The 19,317-nt window shown below is 44.1% G+C and overlaps 2 protein-coding genes across 6 annotated transcripts in view; one reads left to right on the plus strand and one right to left on the minus strand.

Annotated features, from left to right (window-relative positions):
- The window catches only part of SH3YL1 (SH3 and SYLF domain containing 1), a 41,762-nt gene extending 40,602 nt beyond the window's left edge, over positions 1-1,160 (minus strand). For both annotated transcript variants that reach the window (XM_060117203.1, XM_060117202.1), the window contains exons 1-2: positions 1,001-1,160; positions 553-677 (exon numbers count right to left, since the gene is read on the minus strand). In XM_060117203.1, the coding sequence (XP_059973186.1) occupies position 553 (1 nt within the window). In that variant the 5' untranslated portion in view covers positions 554-677; positions 1,001-1,160. The remainder of the gene's footprint in view (positions 1-552; positions 678-1,000) is intronic.
- Positions 1,161-1,336: 176 nt separating this feature from the next.
- Positions 1,337-18,446, plus strand: ACP1 (acid phosphatase 1). Of its 4 annotated transcripts, none has more exons than XM_060117716.1 (8): positions 1,337-1,478; positions 5,574-5,647; positions 5,736-5,849; positions 12,611-12,672; positions 14,658-14,763; positions 14,922-14,990; positions 15,991-16,086; positions 18,047-18,446. In XM_060117716.1, exons 1-7 carry the CDS (start codon positions 1,436-1,438, stop codon positions 16,042-16,044), a joined length of 522 nt encoding a protein of 173 aa, XP_059973699.1. In that variant the 5' UTR covers positions 1,337-1,435; the 3' UTR covers positions 16,045-16,086; positions 18,047-18,446. The 4 variants fall into 4 exon arrangements, with proteins under 4 accessions (XP_059973699.1, XP_059973698.1, XP_059973696.1 ...); XM_060117713.1 differs by lacking the exon at positions 5,736-5,849 and adding an exon at positions 5,897-6,010 and having other exon boundaries at positions 1,354-1,478; XM_060117714.1 differs by lacking the exons at positions 15,991-16,086; positions 18,047-18,446 and having other exon boundaries at positions 1,366-1,478; positions 14,922-15,949.
- Positions 18,447-19,317: the final 871 nt, after the last annotated feature.

A 19,317-nucleotide genomic window follows, 5' to 3' on the forward strand; every position in this document is an offset into this window, starting at 1 on the left:
TCTGCCCCAAGAGGTTCCCCGGAACTGTGGCTGATCACAGGCAGGGCCAGGTGAGGTGAGGAGGGCCTGGCACTTACACCAGGGGAGCCCGCAAACAATGGCAGCCTTCTGACTCCTGCTGCGCGAGCCAGGCGCAGGCTGAAGCCAAACCTTCCAACAAAGGTCCAGCATGTCCCCCACTAAAACAGACGGGAACGAAAAAAGATAGTGACTAATACTTGGCTTTTCAAATATTAGATATTTACAAATGAAGTGAATGATAATCGCTAAAATTAAAGACGAGAAGAGCCATTCTGTTAACTGAATCAACTGGGGCTAAACCTGAATCACAACCGCATTTGTGGAGAGTCCAGGGAGCTGGCTCCTCTTATCTTTTGACAGTTGTGGGATAACTAAGTGTTAATAGATGCGCAACAGCAAAAAAAATCCCAAAGACACCGTTTCTACCTCTCTCACCAAAGATGTACACTCCCCAGCAAAACTTCTGTAAAGCGTAAGGGGTGGTCCCGCTTCCAGGTGAGGTTCCGCGGCGTCACCGACACGCGTACTCACTTGCGACCCCGAGCCTGGTCCGTTCCGGCGCCCCTGGAGCTGCCGACACCTACCCAGGAAGAGGAGGGGCCCTCCCCGCTCGGCTCCGCCTCCCAGCGCAGGGACCGGTCTAGCGAGGTGCACACCTGAGACAGGTGAGGGAGCAGGTAAACACCCGCTTTTCCAGGGCAAAGCAACTACTTTACACATATTCGCAGGACAAAAACAGCAGCTAAGGGAGGTGTGCGCTCGCCCTCACCGGTCCCAGGGCGGCTGCTGAAGCAGCCCATCTTCGACAACTGGGCAGCCCAGCGGCCGTCCTGCCGCAGAGCGGACCGTGCGCAGCGGTTCCGACCCGGGCACTGGGGGCGGGGGTCTCGGGGTACCAGGAGGTGCCCTTGCGGACCCCGCCCAGCCCCTGATCGCGGGCCTCACCTTCGGCCACGCGGCCCAGGTGGCGGGCGCTCACCTGAATCCCAGGACTGACTCCCTACTCTCTGAGGACACTCGGGGACCCATCAGGCCCCGTCTCTCTGGCTTCAGTCTGTGGCCCCCAAAACCCCGGGGCTCGGGGCTACGCCCTCTCCTGCCCTCGGGTGGTGACTCCGCAGAGCCGCGTGACCCTAGCTCTCCCCCATTGGGCCCCTCCCCTTCCAGGTGGCTCTTGGTCCCGCCTCATCCCTCCCCTCCCCGCGCCCCAACCCCCGCCCTCGGGGTGGCTCTCGGCTCCGCCTCCCGCGGGCGGCTCTGGGGCCAGACTGCGCAAGCGCGAGACTGCACTCTCGCTCCGGGTGGGGCCGGGGCAGGACTACGCGGGCGCGCGGAGCGGGCCCCTCGCGATGCGCATGCGCCGCGCCAGAAACGTTCCGACGTGATTAGTGAGCGCCTCTATGAGTGCGGGAAGATGGCCGAACAGGTGACCAAGTCAGTGCTGTTCGTGTGTCTGGGTGAGACAGCGCCGATCTAGCCCCACTTTGACTTTCCTGGAGGGCTGGGGAGGGCTTCGTGCGCTCTGGGCTGCGCCGCTGGACCAGGAACGGTGATGCGGAGGAGGCCGGAGAGGGGAGACCCGAGGGTGGCATGGGGCGCCGCGCTCTCCGTCAGCGCGGCGCAGTTGCCTGGGCAGCTCTGCAGGCGGCGTGTCATTGACGTGCCCGGTTCTTTCTCCAAGCGGGGTCCTCTGTTCAGTCCTGTCTCCGAGTCGGATCCCCTGTCACCTGCTGAAGTCCTCTATGCAAGCCTCGACCTCTAGCTTCTGTACAGTCCTTTCTCCAAGCCCGGTTCCCTTCTCACCTGCAGCACCTGTACTCCAAGCCAGGGTTCCTGGCATTGCACTTGCCTAGAATCCCTTTTTCCCCTTCATCAGATAGACTCAAGGCCACTGGACTGATCTGTCCTTTAAGGGCCTCCTGATGCGCCGAAACCCATGACAACACTGGTTTGCTGGCATGTTTCCTCGGCGCATGCTCACAAATGGATCTGACCTAAAGGCAGGGGAAGTGCAAAGGTTTAGGATTTCTTGATTGTAAAAGCCAAACCAGGGAGACATGATTCCCTAGGTTGCTATGTAACAGCTCCATGTGCCAATATTCCTCTACGTGAAAATGAAGGTATTTTTTATTTTTAATTCTTCAGGTACCTTCCAGCTCAGAATTATTTTCATTTTTAGGATTTCAACAGTTAGCCTCCCTTACTTAAAATAGAGCTCACTTTCCCTTTAGCTTTCAGGATTTTTCCTTTGATAGGGCACCTCAGTGCTTCCACCCCATCGCCTTAATTCCCCGGAGAGGAAGGCCTATATGGTCAATAGTCCAGTGACTTAAAACCTTCCGATGAGTCTGCATTTCCTGCATTTCCTTCCACTCCTCTTTAGGTGCACCCTTAAAGAAGACCACAGAAGTGTGCTCAGCGTTTCCCACTTTACCCCCTTTACCGTTTCCTACCCACACACCCTCTGGACTCCCTGTTCCCCAGCACTTCAGATGCTCAGTGTGCCTTCCATTGTGTGCTTCTTTCTGGGAACCCATTTTGCATTTTGCCTGGAAAGCCTTTCTAAAAGGTCAGACCCAAGTATTCCCTTCTTTACTTTTTCCAGATCCTCTAGGTAGAGGTAGTTGTTCCCATGACCCTTTATAGACACCTTTCCTCACACAAACTTTATTATAATTAACTTGATAGCCTCCTGAGATTATAGCTAGATTTAGCCCTCTTGAAGGCAATAACTGTCCCTTATTTTTCTTTGTATTTCCAGCTTTAAGACAAAATATGATGCACACTAGGTATTTGCAGAACTGAATTTCTATGAGGGGAAAAGTAAAAGGCCTCCTTGTTTCACTTTGACAGTAGGCATCATTTGATTTTTAAGCTCTCCGCTGAAGGCTGACTGACAGCTTCAACACATTTTTTTTAAAGGGCAGTTCAGCTCAGGTTGGGCATCTCATATCATCAACAATCAAGTATTTGGTTAGGACAGTAAGGCAGGAAAGGGGGAGAGGAAGGGGAGTGCAACTGTAAGTAGGCTGTTCAGGGGAGGCCTTACCGAGAAGGTGACATTTGAGCAAAGACTTGAAGGAGATGAGGAAGCAAGTGTAGGGTATTTTGGAAAAGCACTCTGGACCCAGAGGAAGGCAGGTGAAAGATTTTGAAGTGAGGGTGCTGGCCATGTTCAAGAAACGGCCGGGAAGCTGAAGTTCTGGGCCTGGTGACCTAGTACCTTCTCAGTCAGACACTCCTCTGTACCTGAGGACCGAGAGATAGTGTGACTGTTTTCTCAGTTCCCAGTGGATACATAAGTAGTACTGTTCTTGGTACATAGGGGAGAAGTTACTTACTTCCTCACATACAGTGAGTGTTCTGGGGCAGGAGTCTGCAAACTCCTTATGTAAAGAGCCAGAGAACAAATATTTTGTGCTTTGTAGGCCATACCAAAGGTGTAGTGCAAAAGCAGCCCTAGCCAATACGTAAATGATTATGCTTGGCCGTAATTGTGTATGGACACTGGGATTTGAATTCTATGTAATATTCTCAAGATATTCTACTTCTGAGTATTTTTCAACTGTTTAAAAATGTAAAAAATTATTTTTAGCATTGAGAACTATATACAAAGCTGGTGGGTCCTGAGCCCTAGTTTTCAGACCCACATTTAGGTTCTGTGGTGGACAGATCTGGTGAGACCGTGTGAGGACTTGGGCTCACTGAGCGAGTTAAGCCATTGGAGGATTTTGAGCAGAAGTGGGAAGTTTAAAAAGAAGCCTTCAGCTGTTGTGTTGAGATTGGACTGAGAAGGGGTGAGGGCCACAGGAGGGAGACCCACAGTTCAGAGAGAGTTCGTGTGTTGGACCAGAGCTTTGCCGGTGGAGGGGGTGAGACATGGAGTTCTGGGGTATTTGAGGTTGCTGTTTGCCATTTCACTTGGTAGCCTGTATGCAGGACAGTAACAACAGTACATTTCTGAAACAAAAGTTTTATTCCTTCAAAGCGTTTATTTGGACCTTTTTCAGACTGTAGTGCAGGGAAGTGCCAGATGTATACCATTGGTAAGGGTAATAGCAGAAAAGAACGGGACTCCTTATTTTGGCAAGATTATTAAGTGTTTAATGTTTTAAAGGTCTAAAGAATGTGTGCTGTTAATTGTGTCCCAGCCAACACAGTGGGAGATGAGAGAGAACATAGTGGTGTCAGATTACCTTTTTCCTACAATTAACCAGTATTTAAATACTCTCCATCCTTTAAAGACCAGCCCTAATTGTTCTTTCTTTTTTTCTCATAAGAAATTTTCTTATTCTTTATGCTTTTTAGAATCTTTTCCCGTGCTCCTGTAGTATATTGCTTGTCTATCAGCATTTGTTTTCTTGTTTTTATTACAGCTAATTCCGTATCTCCCATAAATACATTGCTTGGCACGTGGTAGAAATATTTTGAGGGAAGATTTTCTGTCTTTTATCTTCCCCTGTGTAGTAAGGAATTTGACCCAATTTAATGAGAGGTCTTGCCTCTGTCCTGGCTGCTGGGAGGTAACCTTCAAACCCCTCGGAATTCCCTCAGAGTGACAGGAGTGTTTTGTGATTCAGGGATGGCCCTACACAGCTTATGCTGAGTAGGTAACTCGGGGTGGAGGCTGCGAGCCACACGTGGGAGGGGAAGGGGCTGGACACTGAGTCCAACCACAGGCCAGAGATTCAATCAGTTAGGCTTATTTGTGAAACCCCAATAAATCCTTGGCACTGGAGCTCTGGTAGGTGCCCTGGATTGGCAGTACGCTGAGTACTGTCACACATGGGTGGCGGGAATGTGACACGTCCCCAAGGACCAGAAAGTGTCCTATTTGGAACTCTTCCAGAATCTTTGCTGTGCTCTCTGACTTTGGCTGGTTCTGCTCTGTATCTTTTTGTGATAATAAAACTATAATCATAAGTATAGCATTTTCCTGAATTCTGCAATCCTTCTGGAGAAATATTGAACCTGGAAGGTTCAGCTGGTTTGAAGTGAGGGTGGCTCTGGGGCTCTGTGAACTTGTAGCTGCTGTAAGTTCTGGGCAGACTGGACAGCCTGGAGGACCATCCCTACCTCAGCTGGCTGACTTCTGGGCACACAGCACTCAAGCAAGGGCTCCGCACAGGTCCTGCGGTAGAAGTCTGTGTGGAATTACTCTTAGGCCTAAATACATTTGCTTGTGTGTTTTATGAAACAATAGCCACCTTTATTATGTGCAGTACTTGAAAATACATATTTTAAACTCTATTCTGTTGTATTTCATTTTAAAATAGGCTGGTTGCAACCCACTTTGTTGATTTCACGACTCGCTTGTGGGTCAGTGATACCAACCTGAAAAACGATGATCTTGCTCATAACTGTTCTGATTTCTGATGTCTTTGTCATGTGTACTTTGAGTACTTGGACAGTTGGTGTGAAATCATTGAGCAGGGTTGGGTCAGCTGTTCCCCCAGGTTCTGCCATGTGCTGGCAGGACGGTCACCTCAGAGAAGAGCACCTTGCTTCCCTCAAACCAGGTGCTCACTCTCTGCCCCCTCCTTCTTTTTAAGGTAACATCTGTCGATCACCCATCGCAGAAGCAGTTTTCAGGAAACTTGTAACTGATCAAAACATTTCAGATATTGTAAGTACTCTTCACTACCTTAAAGAGGCCAACCTGAATGGCTTTGGGGCAGAAAATTGTGAAAAAAAATTCTTTTTTTCTCCTGCAGTGGAGGATAGACAGTGCAGCAACGTCCACGTATGAACTAGGAAACCCTCCTGATTATCGGGGGCAGGCTTGCATGAAGAGGCATGGTATCCCCATGAATCACGTTGCCCGGCAGGTACCGTACTTGACCTTGAAGGTGCACTTGTGTGTTTTGTGTTGCAGTGGGTCATTGACAGTGGCGCTGTTTCTGACTGGAACGTGGGCCGGTCGCCAGATCCAAGAGCTGTGAGCTGCCTAAGAAATCATGGCATTAACACAGCCCATAAAGCAAGACAGGTAGAAGAGACCTTGTTTAATTTCTAATACGTTGATCCCATAACCTGAGAGGTGGTGAGAGGCTTAACCAGACTTATGTGTAATGAGTGTGTTTATTTGAGTGTGTTTATTTAGGGTCGGCCTAACCAGCCACAATACACCCATTCTGGTTCCACAGTTCTGAAAGGTTTGCATGGTCTTTGAGTTGACTTATTAAAATGCATGGTTGACAAACGTAAAATAGATAGCTAGTGGGAAGCAGCCGCATAGCGCAGGGAGATCAACTCGGTGCTTTCTGACCACCTAGAGGGGTGGGATAGGGAGGGTGGGAGGAAGGGAGATGCAAGAGGGAAGAGGTATGGGAACATACGTATATGTATAACTGATTCACTTTGTTATAAAGCAGAAACTAACACACCATTGTAAAGCAATTATACTCCAATAAAGATGTAAAAAAAAAAAAAAAAAGTGGAAATGAGCTGGGACTAGAAAAAAAAAAAATGCATGGTCGAGAGAGCCCCGGCTAAGAGCTGGAAGACCTGAGTTGTCATCACCTTTTTTTTCTATCTGTGAGGTCTTTAAACATTTAAGGCATAGTGACTTAGTCTGCTTCCACTACTAGGTTGTTGCTAGAATAAATTTCTGTTATAAATACAGAAACATATTGCCAACTGTGAAGTGCCTTAGAGATACAGGGTAATGCTGATATTATTATGGATGCATATCTTGCACACCAGTAGTACTTCTGGGTTTCGGTTCTGGAATGCGGCCCAGCAGAACGTCCTGTGAGGAGGATGGTGCCTTATCTGCTCTGAAGCCACCAGCTGCATGTGGCCTTTGCACTTTCGAGATATGGCCAGTGTGATGGAGGCTGAACTTTAAATTGTAACTCATTTAAATAGCCACTTGGTCTGGAGGGCACGTTATTGGGCTACAGGGTTCTAGACTCCCGTGGAACCGCGGGAGGTGGGGTGCTGAGGTTTTCATGGCAGCATTCGTGGTGAGACGTCGGGGTCTGTAGGCGGCCCGTCCAGTCCCTCCCAGTCTAGGAGCTGCTGTGGGGGCTCGTGCTGGCACCTTCTGTAACCACGGGGACCAGCTGCTACAGAAACACGTTTCGTTTCTGACTAGCGTGTTGTTCTAAAGGGACTGCTATTTTTATCAATATGATTATTTTGTGGAGATTTAATTGGATTTTTTAAAAACCTCGCTAAAATCTGCTAACTTCCTTTTGTATCCATCCTAACAAAATGTAGTCTCTATAGGCCAAGAAAGGTCATGGCTTAGTGTCAGATGAGCTTTTGAGGCCTTCAAAGTGAGAAGCCAAATATTTTGAAAAGCAGTTGTCAAATATATTGCATGTTTGTAAGTATGGATGGCAGTGGGAGAACTATAATTTAGTATTAGTGCTTGGATCAGAACTTTTTGTAAGACTGGATAAAGATTCCTTAGTCACTGTTATACTAAATTTTGTCTCTATTTAAAACTTTGCAGATTGCTTTGCCATATAACATCATATTTTAAACTTTGGTCGTTCTCAATTTTTATCAGTTACGGAAAGGAGTGGTTGGTAAACACATTTTGCAGGTCAAGAAACAGTTCTGGAGAGAAAATAAATGACTTATTGAAGGTTATGCAGCTGCAAAGTGGTAGAACTTGGATTTAATTACAGGTTTATTTGTTGAGGTGTGAGCCAGAAAATTCACAAAACAAAATTACTATAGAAACACTTTTAATATGTTAATAATGTCTCAGAAATTAGTAATACACACATTATTTTTGACTTAGATAACTGAGATCTGTGAACTAGTTTCTGGCTACATCAGTTGACTCTGCATGTTAACAATTTCCTATTTAAATTAACTATTTTAAGGACCCTTAAGTGGAATTTTCATTGGAGATTAAACATTTTTTATGTCATTTGTCCATTCTGATCTCTTCAGGGTTTTGCATACCTTGCCAATTTCTACTTTCTGTTTTTTAAATAATGTAGATTTATTTTGAGTAGACCTTCAGAATTATGAGCAATCATACTTCCATGTTGTCTATTTTTAAGATCAGATTATTTTTCATACACTAAGTTTATAATAAAAGTGGGTACAAATGAAATATTTTAAATACACATGCCTTAAAAAAACAAAGCTAGAAAGTTACTGCTTATGAAATTATTACCAGTTTTAGAAGTAGTACTTCCACATGATCTATTTTCTTTTTCTTTTTCTTGTTGCTTTTAAGAAAATTTTCTCAACAATGATTTTTTTTTAAAATTTGGAAGTCCTAGTAGGATATGTCAGTATCACGTCAGATCTCTGTTACTTTTTAGCATTTTCTAATGTTTACAGATTTCCTCTTTAGTGAGTATCACAATTTGTATGAGAACTATTCTAATATTTCTATTAAACCTGGGTTTTATAGACAAAATACATTAAGGGTACTTTTTTCTTTTTGGCGCGTGTAATCATTTCTCTGGAGTATGTGAACTCTCACATCCGGTTAGTTCTGTGGGGATGTTTACTTTATCATACATTCTTTCCCTTTTCAGTAAACTTTATTTGACACATACACAGATGTCAGGGTGCTCAGTGCATCTTCCGGCACGACCAGCTCTACGCCCTCTACCCCAGAGGTCCCCACTCAAAATGCCGTCTACCTTTTTAACCTTATGGCAGTGGAATCCTATAGTGTGTATACTTCTGTCAGCATTTTCCTTTGTGAGATTCTCCGTATTGTTGCTCATAGCAAAGCTTTAGTCATCTTCATTTGTGGACTCAGTATCATTTTACAGTTAGGCTACAGTTTATTTATCACTTCCACTCTCGATGAGCACTCGGGTTGTTTCTAGTTTGGGACTGAGCTCCACTGAATATTTTTGTATGTGTGCAGTTCCGTTGGATACACACCCTGCATCACACACTGTGTCAGGGGTGGATACACACCTGGCATCACACACTGTGTCAGGGTCGAGCAGCCTCATAAAACAAGTTGGCTAATGTTTTTTCCCTCTTCTGTTAAAAAACTTGTCAAACAATGATGGTATTTCTGCTTTAACTCTTTGGAAGGATTCATCTAATCCATTGTCTTTTTGTTGTTTCCTGCAGTTGCTGTCATTTTCTTCTGCTGTCTTTAGTTTTTCTTTGGTGTGTAGTTACCAGCAGTTTTATGTGGTCAGATTCACTTCCTGAATTTGTGTCTTGATGATTTTCATCAGTGCTGGAAGATTCTGGGCTGTTATTTTTGTATATTTTTCTTCCCCTCATTCTTCTGAGATTCAACCTAAATGTATTTTAAACATAAATTTCTTGTGCTTTTTCTACTTTCTCCATCCTTTTCACTCTGTTTTTCAGTCAGATTTTTCTACTGATCTGTTTTGTGACGTACAAATCTTTCTATGTTTTCAAACAGTCCATAAGCCTCTATTTATTGAATATTTAGTGTCTGTTACTTTATTTAATTCTTTAAGTTTTATTTGATCTTTTAAATTGATTCCAGCTCTCTGGTGAAATTCTACATCTTGCCCTATATTTTCTTGAACAATTCCGATCACAGTTATTTTAAATAAAGTCTAGTAACTAATACCTGGGTCATCTGTGAGTCTGCTTTTTTTTTTTCTTTTCCTCTTTGTTGTACTGCTTGGTATGCTTGCTAGTTTGGATTAAATGCTGAGCATGATGTATAAACAATGTAGAAGCTTTGGGTGAAGGACCTTCGCCCCCAGATGGCTCCGCTTCGGTAGGGTAGGGATTGGTTTGGAGCTGATTGGTTTCTGGACCTGCCTCGCGGGACTCGGGCTGTGCTGGACGGGCCCCTCTCGGGTGAACTTCCAGGAGCCCCACCTGCTGGGGAGGCGTTCGGCACACAGGGCTGTTCCTGTTTGGCAGCTTCTGAAGTAGTTCTTCCTTCCTCACTGAGTCTGCTGCATGCGGCCTTCCACTTGTCCTCTTGGCTTCTTTCTCTGAATAGTTTAGGAACTTGGTAGATGCTCTGAGGAGAAAACGTGTGGGTACCAACTTCACCTCCAGCATCTCCAGCCGGTGAGGTTGCCCACTGGCCCTTTGGTGCTTCTGCCTTCCATCAGCGGCCTTCTGCGCAGGCTTCTCGTGACCTGGGAGGCTGGATGGTTTGACCCACGCGATGCTGAGCACCCCTTTAATCCCCCATCGTGACAATCACGATGTCCTCAGACATTGCTAACAGCCCCTCCTGTGAGAGTCTAAAGCACAGTCCCCAAAGTGGGTTCCAGGGACCCCTAGGCCCGTGAGGTCAAAATGTGTGAGTCAGGGATCCATTCAAAGGGTCAGACTAACCATAACCAGTGAGCTTGGACAGAGTAGGAGAAGTTTGCTCATATGTTTTCATGTTCTGCATTTTGCAAATAACCTGTAAGGAACCACTGCTGATGAGCTTTGGGGTTGCATCAGAGAATATCCACAGTTATACAATGGCTGTTAAAATACTGCTTTTAAGCTACATACTTGTGTGAGGCTGGTTTTGCATATTTCAGCAGATCAAATGCAGAAGCACACAGGAGAACTGTCTGCCTTGAGTAAGCAGACATTAAAGAGATTTGCAAAAATGTAAAACAGTGCCACTCTCCTCCCTAAGTTTCAGTGTGGAAAGTAGAGCTGTTTTTCATTTATAAAATGTTATAATAACAGGTAAGGAATTTTTATTATTTTTAAGTGAATAATAAGTGTTATAAAAATTTCACTTTTAATAGCTTTGGTGAATATTGGTACAATAAATATAACCGTAAGTAACAAGTTGTTTAGCGGGAAGGCCTAAATAATTTTTAAGAGTTAAAAATTTCTGCATCCAGGAAGTTTGAGATCTCTCTTCCGAGCTCTAGCCAGTGCCCAGGGTCAGCAAGTCCTCTTGAGTGTGGGAGCAAGATGCCAGCTGCCCTTTGTGGCCGGTCAGCCCTCTCAGGTAGCCAGGCTTATCTGTAGCAGCAGAGGGCCCGCCAGTTTGCGTACCTGGTCCTGTGCACGTGGCTGGGATTTTGGCCTTTCTGAGCCTGGCTGTCATGGGAGCACGTTAATGATTGTGCAGAAGTGTTTAGTTTTGATGGGCGTTTTCTACTTTTTTTCTGGCAATAGGGTTGTTTTGCCACAAGCTATTTCATTTATAGCTGCAAGCGGAAATCCTTTACCATGCATTCTTTATAAGATGTTAATTATAGCTGTTCCTTTTCTTCCACAGTCATTTTAACATCATGCAGCTACATGTAGCTGTGAGTTACTAAGTCTTTCTTAGGATATGCAATTGCAGTCATTCCAAAATTAAAAACAATGTTTAATATTTAATCTCAGGACATTTCTCAGACAACTAATTTGGGGAAATAACTTGTAATATTTGTTCTAATAGATTTTAAAACAAGCTAGTACCTTGGGAATGTTAGCAAAATTTGGTCCCAGTACTTTATTAATGTGCTACACTAAAAATTAATGCAAGTGCATACGAAGAGCCAAAATTTATTATTTTTAACAGAATAGTGAGTATATTTATGGTTCTTTTGCAGCGCTGATTATAGTAGAGTGTCACTACTCTGTTTAACCAGGTATTCAAAATCTTTGTAGTTTCATTGTGCCACTATATTTTAGAGGATTTTTTTAGTGATGAAGATGAGTATTGAAAGCATTCTTAGAAATTATTTCCATCCTTGATTACGGCATGTTTCCCTTCCTACCTGCCTACCATTTTTTTAATTGAAGTATAGTTAATTTACAGTGCTGTGTTAGTTTCAGGTGTACAGCAGAGTGATTCAGTTATATATATATATATATATTATCTATCTATCTATCTATCTATATATATATATATTCTTTTTCCAATTCTTTTCCCTTATAGGTTATTAAAATTGAATATAGTTGTTCCTTTCTTATTCTGTCATTACTTATACTAGTAAAAAATCATGAGAGTTTTTTGTTTATATTTTAGTGAGCTTATGTTTATGAATTATGTCAGAAAACAGTGCAAAGTTTAGGTTAGAATTAGTAAAAATATTGAGTGGCACTCTCTTCTGTGTCACGTCCAAGTTACGGATATTTAGTCAGAATAGAGAAGATCCAGAGATTCAGTTACTCATGTGTTTCTTTCTAGTGAGCCTGACCACCCTACTTAAAATGTTATCTTCCTCTCTGCCATCTTCTCTGCTTTATTTTTCTGTGAGGCATTGTCACTCCTGAGAGCTGCCCACCCTGCGTAGGAGGGAAGCCCCACGAGGACAGCCGTCAGTGCTGCAGTTGCTACATGTCACGGGGGCTGAGGATGAGTACTTGTAGAATGAAAAATAGGGCTCAGATATGGAACATTTTAATAAGTTAACTGAATTATACTTTGTTTCTAAGAAGTCGAAGATGAAGTATAAACTTTGCATCCACATATTATACTATTTTATGATTATTCTAGGGAACTGTATAAAATAAAATTTATTTGCAATACAATTTTAGGAAATCAGGTTAACTGTTTTACTTTAAAGTACCTTAATTGAATTATAACTTAATTAGTGAGTAGCAGATTCAAGTATCGTTTTTTTTTTTTTTTTAAGGTTCTGTTTTGGATCCTCTAGGCTCGATTGGTCTAAACGTAAACATTATGTTTTCACTTCTCATTTACTTTTAGGTTACCAAAGAAGACTTTGCCACTTTTGATTATATGCTATGTATGGATGAAAGCAACCTGAGGTAATCGTATTTTTAAAGGGTATTTCTCTTCAACTCAGTTCAGTAATAGGCTAAGCAGTTTGTTGTCCAAAATGACTTTTCTAGTACCTTAAACTTGTAATATATAATGATGGTCACAACATGTAGAAGTACTTATTTAGAATAGTAAGAAATCCAGAGAATAATTTAGAATTGAAGTCTCATAGATCTGTTTACACTGAGACACACCCTTTGATAAGGAAAAGTCTGATATATAAGGTGATGCTTTGTTTTGCAGGAGGATGAGTTTGTTATTGCTATAATGATTCACGGCCAGCATGGTGTTTTATTGTGTTTCTCATCTTATTCCCCCTTACAGCTGCCTCACAGCAACCCCCAAAAAAAGACTAACAAAAAAGAAGACGTTTTAGTTCATTTAAATTGTTGATTGCCTTAATCAATTTAAAAAACAAGAACTGTCAGATTAAGGTATTAGATAAAAATGGCTAAGCATGGTGCATATAATGTGCTGTGCACACCAAAGCGCTTCCTCTGAAGGTTTGCACTGTTGCTCCATCTTATCAAAGAGGAATTCGAGGCACAGAGAGGTTACGTTACTTGCCCAAGTTCACAGATTCATTGGTGGGTGTGTTGGAATTTTAGCCTGTTCTCTGTGAGTCATGAGTCACACTCACCACCGTGCCCTATCGCCTCACATGTGCGTTTGACCTCAGGGGACATGGATCTGGGCAACAAGGAACTTGGTGTGGCATTTCTTCAGCCAGGCATTGGTAACCAATGATGAGAGCATTTTCCTGGGCCTCTCCTCGTGAAGTCAGAGGTGGGCTTACTTGTATTATGGGCTTCATGTATTAAAATTAAACCTAACAAACAATATGATACAACGTGACCATGCAAAGATAAATGAATATGATGTATTTTACAAATATAGAGGCAGACTCGGGCTAAGTGACCAAAGGGAATGTATGAGCAGACCATGCGCCAGTTGCAAGACGGGCACCATGCTGCCTGTCACACAATAGGTCTTGCTGAGTGAGATGCCTCAGCAGTCCGCCTGCAGGGCCCTTGGTGTCTGCCCTCACCGAGAGGACAGAGATGAGCCTTCGGTGTGAGCACAGGACCACACTGTCTTGCTTCACTGCTAACCCGTAAATGTTGCATGTGTTTGATTAACAGAAACTCTTTCCTTTAGTCACTGTTGTAGGGTGGACAGGTACGGACGCAACAGGCTTACCTAGGTTTTCGTTAATCACGAACTGCGTTAAAATACATAGATTTTCTATTTTTGTTTTTCACTTGTTAGTTTTGTTTCGTCCTCATTTTTCTCACTTACAGAATAGCTCATCCGTATCATCAACAGTGTCTTGTTAGAGAACTCTGTGTGGCACCCTATTAATGAAATGTCCAGACGTGGTTGGCACTTGGTGGTGCAGCCCGAGCCACCCCTGCTCCCACCTGCCCTTCACGTTTCAGCCTAGGTTGCTTCCTGGGGAGGGTCTGTGCTCTGAGGCCTTGCGGGTTTCCCGTTAGACTCTGTTGTCTCCCATAGAGATTTGGTAACCAAATGCAGGAACAGTCCACATGAAGCTCAGTGAGAAAGCTGAGGTGGGAGATGGGAGTGGAGCCCCCCTAGGCAGTGGAGTAGGTGCAAGGATGACCGTCAGGACACCTTAGCGTGGAACCTCCCGCCCTCTGGGACTTTGTTCTCATGGCTTTTTTGCGTTCCATTCTGTCACCTTGTCAGGAGAATGCTAATTATCGTCTGACTCAAAGCTGTACATTTTGTGTAAATCCCCTGCTGTTGCGAGCTCCCTTCCCTGAGAGACAGAGCCCCATGACTGCAGCCCCACGGAGGGCCGTACAGAGCTGCCAAGTGTTTGATTTCCTCTTTAAATCAGGTCACTTTTGCTGGATTTTGATATGGATGCTTCATAAAACCCTAGCAGATGTCCCAGTTAACTTGAAACCATAGATTAGAAAACTAAGTTCATGTTTCAATTTTACAGAGATTTGAATAGGAAAAGTAATCAAGTTAAAAACTGCAGAGCGAAAATTGAACTACTTGGGAGCTACGATCCACAGAAACAATTCATCATTGAAGACCCTTATTATGTAAGTATGGTTCTCACTTCCATCCTGCGGTTCACGGGTAGGGATAACGTAAAGACCAGCCTGTCTGTGGGACCTGACGTCGGGAGTCGGAGGCAGGCTCCCAGAGGGCCTTTTCCTCACGCAGGCTTTGTTGCTCTTCCTTTTCCCTGTCTTTTCAGGGTAATGACGCTGACTTTGAGACCGTCTACCAGCAGTGTGTGCGGTGCTGCAGAGCCTTCCTGGAGAAGGTTCGCTGACCCGGGTCCAGTCCTGCTGCGGCCCAGGCTTGTTCCCACAGGCCTGCATTCTCAGTCAGGTGTCACAGTGTCACCATTCCCTAGCCAAGGCCGCAGCCCTTTTTTCAGTTGACTCACTGTTTCTTACCTTAAAAAATAACTGTAGATGGAAATCAGTTGTTGCGTTTGGTGGACGAATAAATAAAAAATTTTGATTCAGACAGTTTATGGGGTTAGTGTTCTTAGACTAGTTGAACCTCCCGCTTTGCCCCAGTTACAAAAATAGTGGAACAAACAAAGTAGTAGAGCAGCAAAATAGAACATAATGAAGCAAAACATCACTGTAAGGCTCGTCAGCATCGGAGCCCATTGGCACTTCCAAGAATCTGCACGACCTCTTCCCTCTGTGCGGACAGGGCCCCTGCCCTGCACTACCTCCTGATGCCAGGGCCTGGTGTCCAGTGACGTTGGCGAGAAGTGTTCATACACACGCACAGTGCACACTTACGCATTTACAGGACAGGAAGGAGGAAGGTTTGTGTGACTAATCTTCAGCACCTTCACTCCTTAGTTTGTGTCTGTCTAGTTGATTTCATAAGGAAGTCAGCTTATGTGTTCCTGTTTGAACCACTTTGCCGCTGGAAATGTGATTATGTCTGGGAAGAAGGACACTTGTGTGCTGGTTTACCTTAGGGTCAGTGTGGGGACCACGTCTGCTTTTACATGCATGTGAGTAACCTGAATGTCAAATATAGATCAGCTTAAGTGGGAAAAAAATAGTAAGTGGGAAAAAGTCATTTTATGTTGGAATGCGTAAATATTGATATGTTAGGTATTCTTTTATCAGTGCTTAGATTATAGGCAAATATAGGTAATTTCTGTGCACTTGGAGATAACTGATCTAAAATTCATATGAATATATGTCAGAAAAGATTGTGTTCAAATAAACTGGGGAAATTACAAAAATACAACTAAGTACAAGTCTGGTGTCTGCCTGTTTTTTTACTGACAGGTGGAGAAGAATCAGAAAGCGTTGCCTCCACTGTCCCTTTTGGATGCTGTGTGATGTGTGCCTGTCTGCTCCGTGCCGGGCAGCACCCTAAGCAGCGTAAGTGCCTAAGTAAGCACGTTGCTTCCACTTAAGTAATCTGTTCACGCAAGGAGCTGGCAGCCCTGCGGCCACAGTGGCCTTGCCTGCGCCCCTATCTTCCGTGGAGTGTGGGTTCCCCTCCTTGGGGCCAGCACCCCAAGGCAGACCCCTGTGGATGGCTAGATGAGGGACAGCTGTTCTCCGCTCCTGGTCTTCACCCCAGTTCATCGTTGATGACCCGAAGTCCTGGGAGGACTCTGAGTCACAGATCAGTCTGAGTGACGGTCGCTCAGAAGCAGGGGGAGTTCAGAGGAACGGCTTCTAGTCCTCAGTATCACAGGGGTCCCAGATGGGGGGCCTTCAGTCCTGAACTCACTCGGGCCTGAGGGATGAGCAAGGCATCTTTCCCACCAGGCCACCGGGGGTGGCAGACTCAGGGACACTGGGGAGGCCACGGCAAGAAGACTGGCCAGGCGTGTGTGTGGCGGCCTGCGGGATTGCTCCATGAGGGCTTATCCTGAAACGTGGGAGGCTGGGTGGATTGAGAATTTGATAATGGTAGCTCTAAAGAATTGAGGGAAAAAGTCTACTTGCAACTAGGAAACAGGAAAGTAAAGCACTTCAGAAATTACAGCCTAGGGCCCTAATCGTTCAGCAATTGCTTAATACTCTCAAAGGGAATTTCTTATTTTCTGTTCCTTTACGTTGATAAATAAATCTCTATAGTTTGTTTTCTTTAATATTTACATATATGTCTTAAATACAGATCCTCAGACAAATCCTAGGACTCCTAAGTTGACTTTGTCCTTAGGCTGTATCCAGACTAGGGGTCATATGAACAGAAAACCTCATTGCTGAATTCACTTGTCTTAAAAATTAGATCCAGTCAGATTTGTTCAAAATATGTCTACCTGTAAAAATCTGGAGCTTTTTGGAAGTCTTAAGGTCCCTCTTAGTTTAGCGTTTCCATTACAAGGTCATACAGGAAATACGGAGTTTAGTGTTTCCATTACAAAGTCATACAGGAAATATGGATGCAACCTTATTTGAAGTACTCGCTACCAAAGCACGTACGTTAAGAAATATGTCACCGTCATATAGTGCCACTCTCTTTAAAAAATGCTGGGCTTCCCTGGTGGAGCAGTGGTTGAGAGTCTGCCTGCTAATGCAGGGGATACGGGTTCGAGCCCTGGTCTGGGAAGATCCCACATGCCGTGGAGCGGCTGGGCCCGTGAGCCACAACTACTGAGCCTGCGTGTCTGGAGCCTGTGCTCCGCAACAAGAGAGGCCGCGATACTGAGAGGCCCACGCACTGTGATGAAGAGTGGCCCCCACTTGCCACAACTAGAGAAAGCCCTCGCACAGAAACAAAGACCCAACACAGCCCTAAAGAAAGAAAGAAAGAAAGAAAGCAGCTATTCCACCTCACTTAAAAAAAAAAAAATGCTGATGTCCCTTATAAGAATTCATAGCTTTCTCATTTTATTTATTTATGCCTTTTATATTCTGTGATATCCTGCCAGTATTTCAGTCTTTTCAAAAGATTTGTAAATCATGAATTCCCAACGATGAACTTGTTCAGAAGTAAAGAGTCACTTTGAAGACTTCATTATAGCAAACACTTCATTTATTACTTGCATTTTATTTACAGTATTTACATATTGCACAGTATCTGGATACTATTTTACATTTATTATACAAAGGACAAATGAAATTAGCCTGAGCATGTACACAGATTTACCCTCCAATGTCTCCACAACTGAAGTTCTTTTCTCTCTTTTTTTTTTTTTTTTAATTTTTCATGCAATTCCAAATGATACTCTGGGCATTTAATTGTAAAAGTAATAAAATATTAAATAATACCATATGCTATATGAAAATATAGTTTTAGATTCTGCTGATTCTGCTTATGCTTCTAAAGAAATATTTGTGACATCACCTAATCAGGAAAATGAGATATCTCTCTGCCATTTCACAGCATGATACATCAAATGTGCAGCATTCTCCTGTTTTCTAAAATGACCAGTGGCAAGCATTGCTGTCGGGCACACCCATTTACTGACTCTGTGTCCACAGACGGTGTCAGCATACAAAACTCAAGGTAAAGGAATTATGGAAGAGTCTGTCTGCAAAAATAAATCTCTGTTCATGGGGTGTGTCCAGAAGGCAGTGGGTTCTGTCCCGTTGGTCTCCAAGGCACTTCTCACGGTTCCTCGGCCGCTGCTGCTACACCGTGCTCTGCTCACTGCGAAACAAACATGTTTGGTTTCAGAGAATGATTCACGGTTGCTTATTGATTCTGGAAGACCTATACATTAGATTACATGTAACATAATGTGTGCATAGATATGAGGAATTACAGTCTGAATGTTTCCCTGTGTGCCAAAATGTGTGTCTGTTTTATTCTGGAAAGTAACTCAGTCCTCAGTCGTCATGGGCCTGCTGTGCTAAAGGGATGAAAATCATCACAAATGAAGAAAATGCTCGTTAGGATCTGAAGAACAGTGCTCAGTGTTGATGTGTCTGCCGTCCTCAGTAGTTCAGTCCACACTGATTTGGGGCAATCCTGGGTTGCTCAGATTAGGCTGCATTTTGTAGAATGAGCTGGATACTTGTTGCTCAAAACTCCGTTTCTCTGAAAATATTCCAGGGCTCAGGCTTTTAACTTACTGGAGCGGCAGGTCCAGGTAATGAAGGGGTGTGTTTGAGAGGCTCTCTTGCTGTGTGAGAGGATGGCTGGGAAGCTACAGCTTCTCTTTGGCTCGAGGAGATCAGGTCATGAGTTTCAGCAAGAAGGAGCAAAGGGCTTGGGCTCGGCCTCTGCTCTGAGACCACAAGTGTGGAGGGTCCCTGTGCTCGGACCCCTCTAAAGACCCACTTCTTTCAGACTTAGCCTTTAAGAAGTTGAGGCTCTGGTCTGGAGTAGGAAGAGGAGTCTTACTCTGCAGCTTTTCCTGACATCTTCATGTGTTAGGGCAGCAGAAGAAAGGTATGTGAACGCAGCTTATGCCACTTAAGGAAAACCTGCTGCTAACGCAGGATGTGTGCTCTGCCCTCTGGGATGTCAGGGTACCCAGAAACCCTTGACTGTCTGCGTCGTCACCAGCCAGTTACGACTTTGCTACTGCGATTTAGAACTTCGGGAATTGGAAGCAATTAATCTTTTAAAATGTTATAAAATTATTTTAGCAGAACTATCTGTATTTTAAACTACCCACTTCTTGACAAAAGTGAACACGGTTACTGACG

This window comes from Mesoplodon densirostris, chromosome 14 (assembly GCF_025265405.1).
Source record: "Mesoplodon densirostris isolate mMesDen1 chromosome 14, mMesDen1 primary haplotype, whole genome shotgun sequence".
NCBI classification, from domain to species: domain Eukaryota; kingdom Metazoa; phylum Chordata; class Mammalia; order Artiodactyla; family Ziphiidae; genus Mesoplodon; species Mesoplodon densirostris.

Bases quoted from the DNA above. Each gene is read 5' to 3' on its own strand.
- ACP1 (XM_060117716.1), top strand. From the start codon at position 1,436: ATGGCCGAACAGGTGACCAAGTCAGTGCTGTTCGTGTGTCTGG. The intron at 1,479-5,573 runs GTGAGACAGCGC...CTTCTTTTTAAG, and splicing joins AGTGCTGTTCGTGTGTCTGG to GTAACATCTGTCGATCACCC. The intron at 5,850-12,610 runs GTACCGTACTTG...ATTTACTTTTAG, and splicing joins TGAATCACGTTGCCCGGCAG to GTTACCAAAGAAGACTTTGC.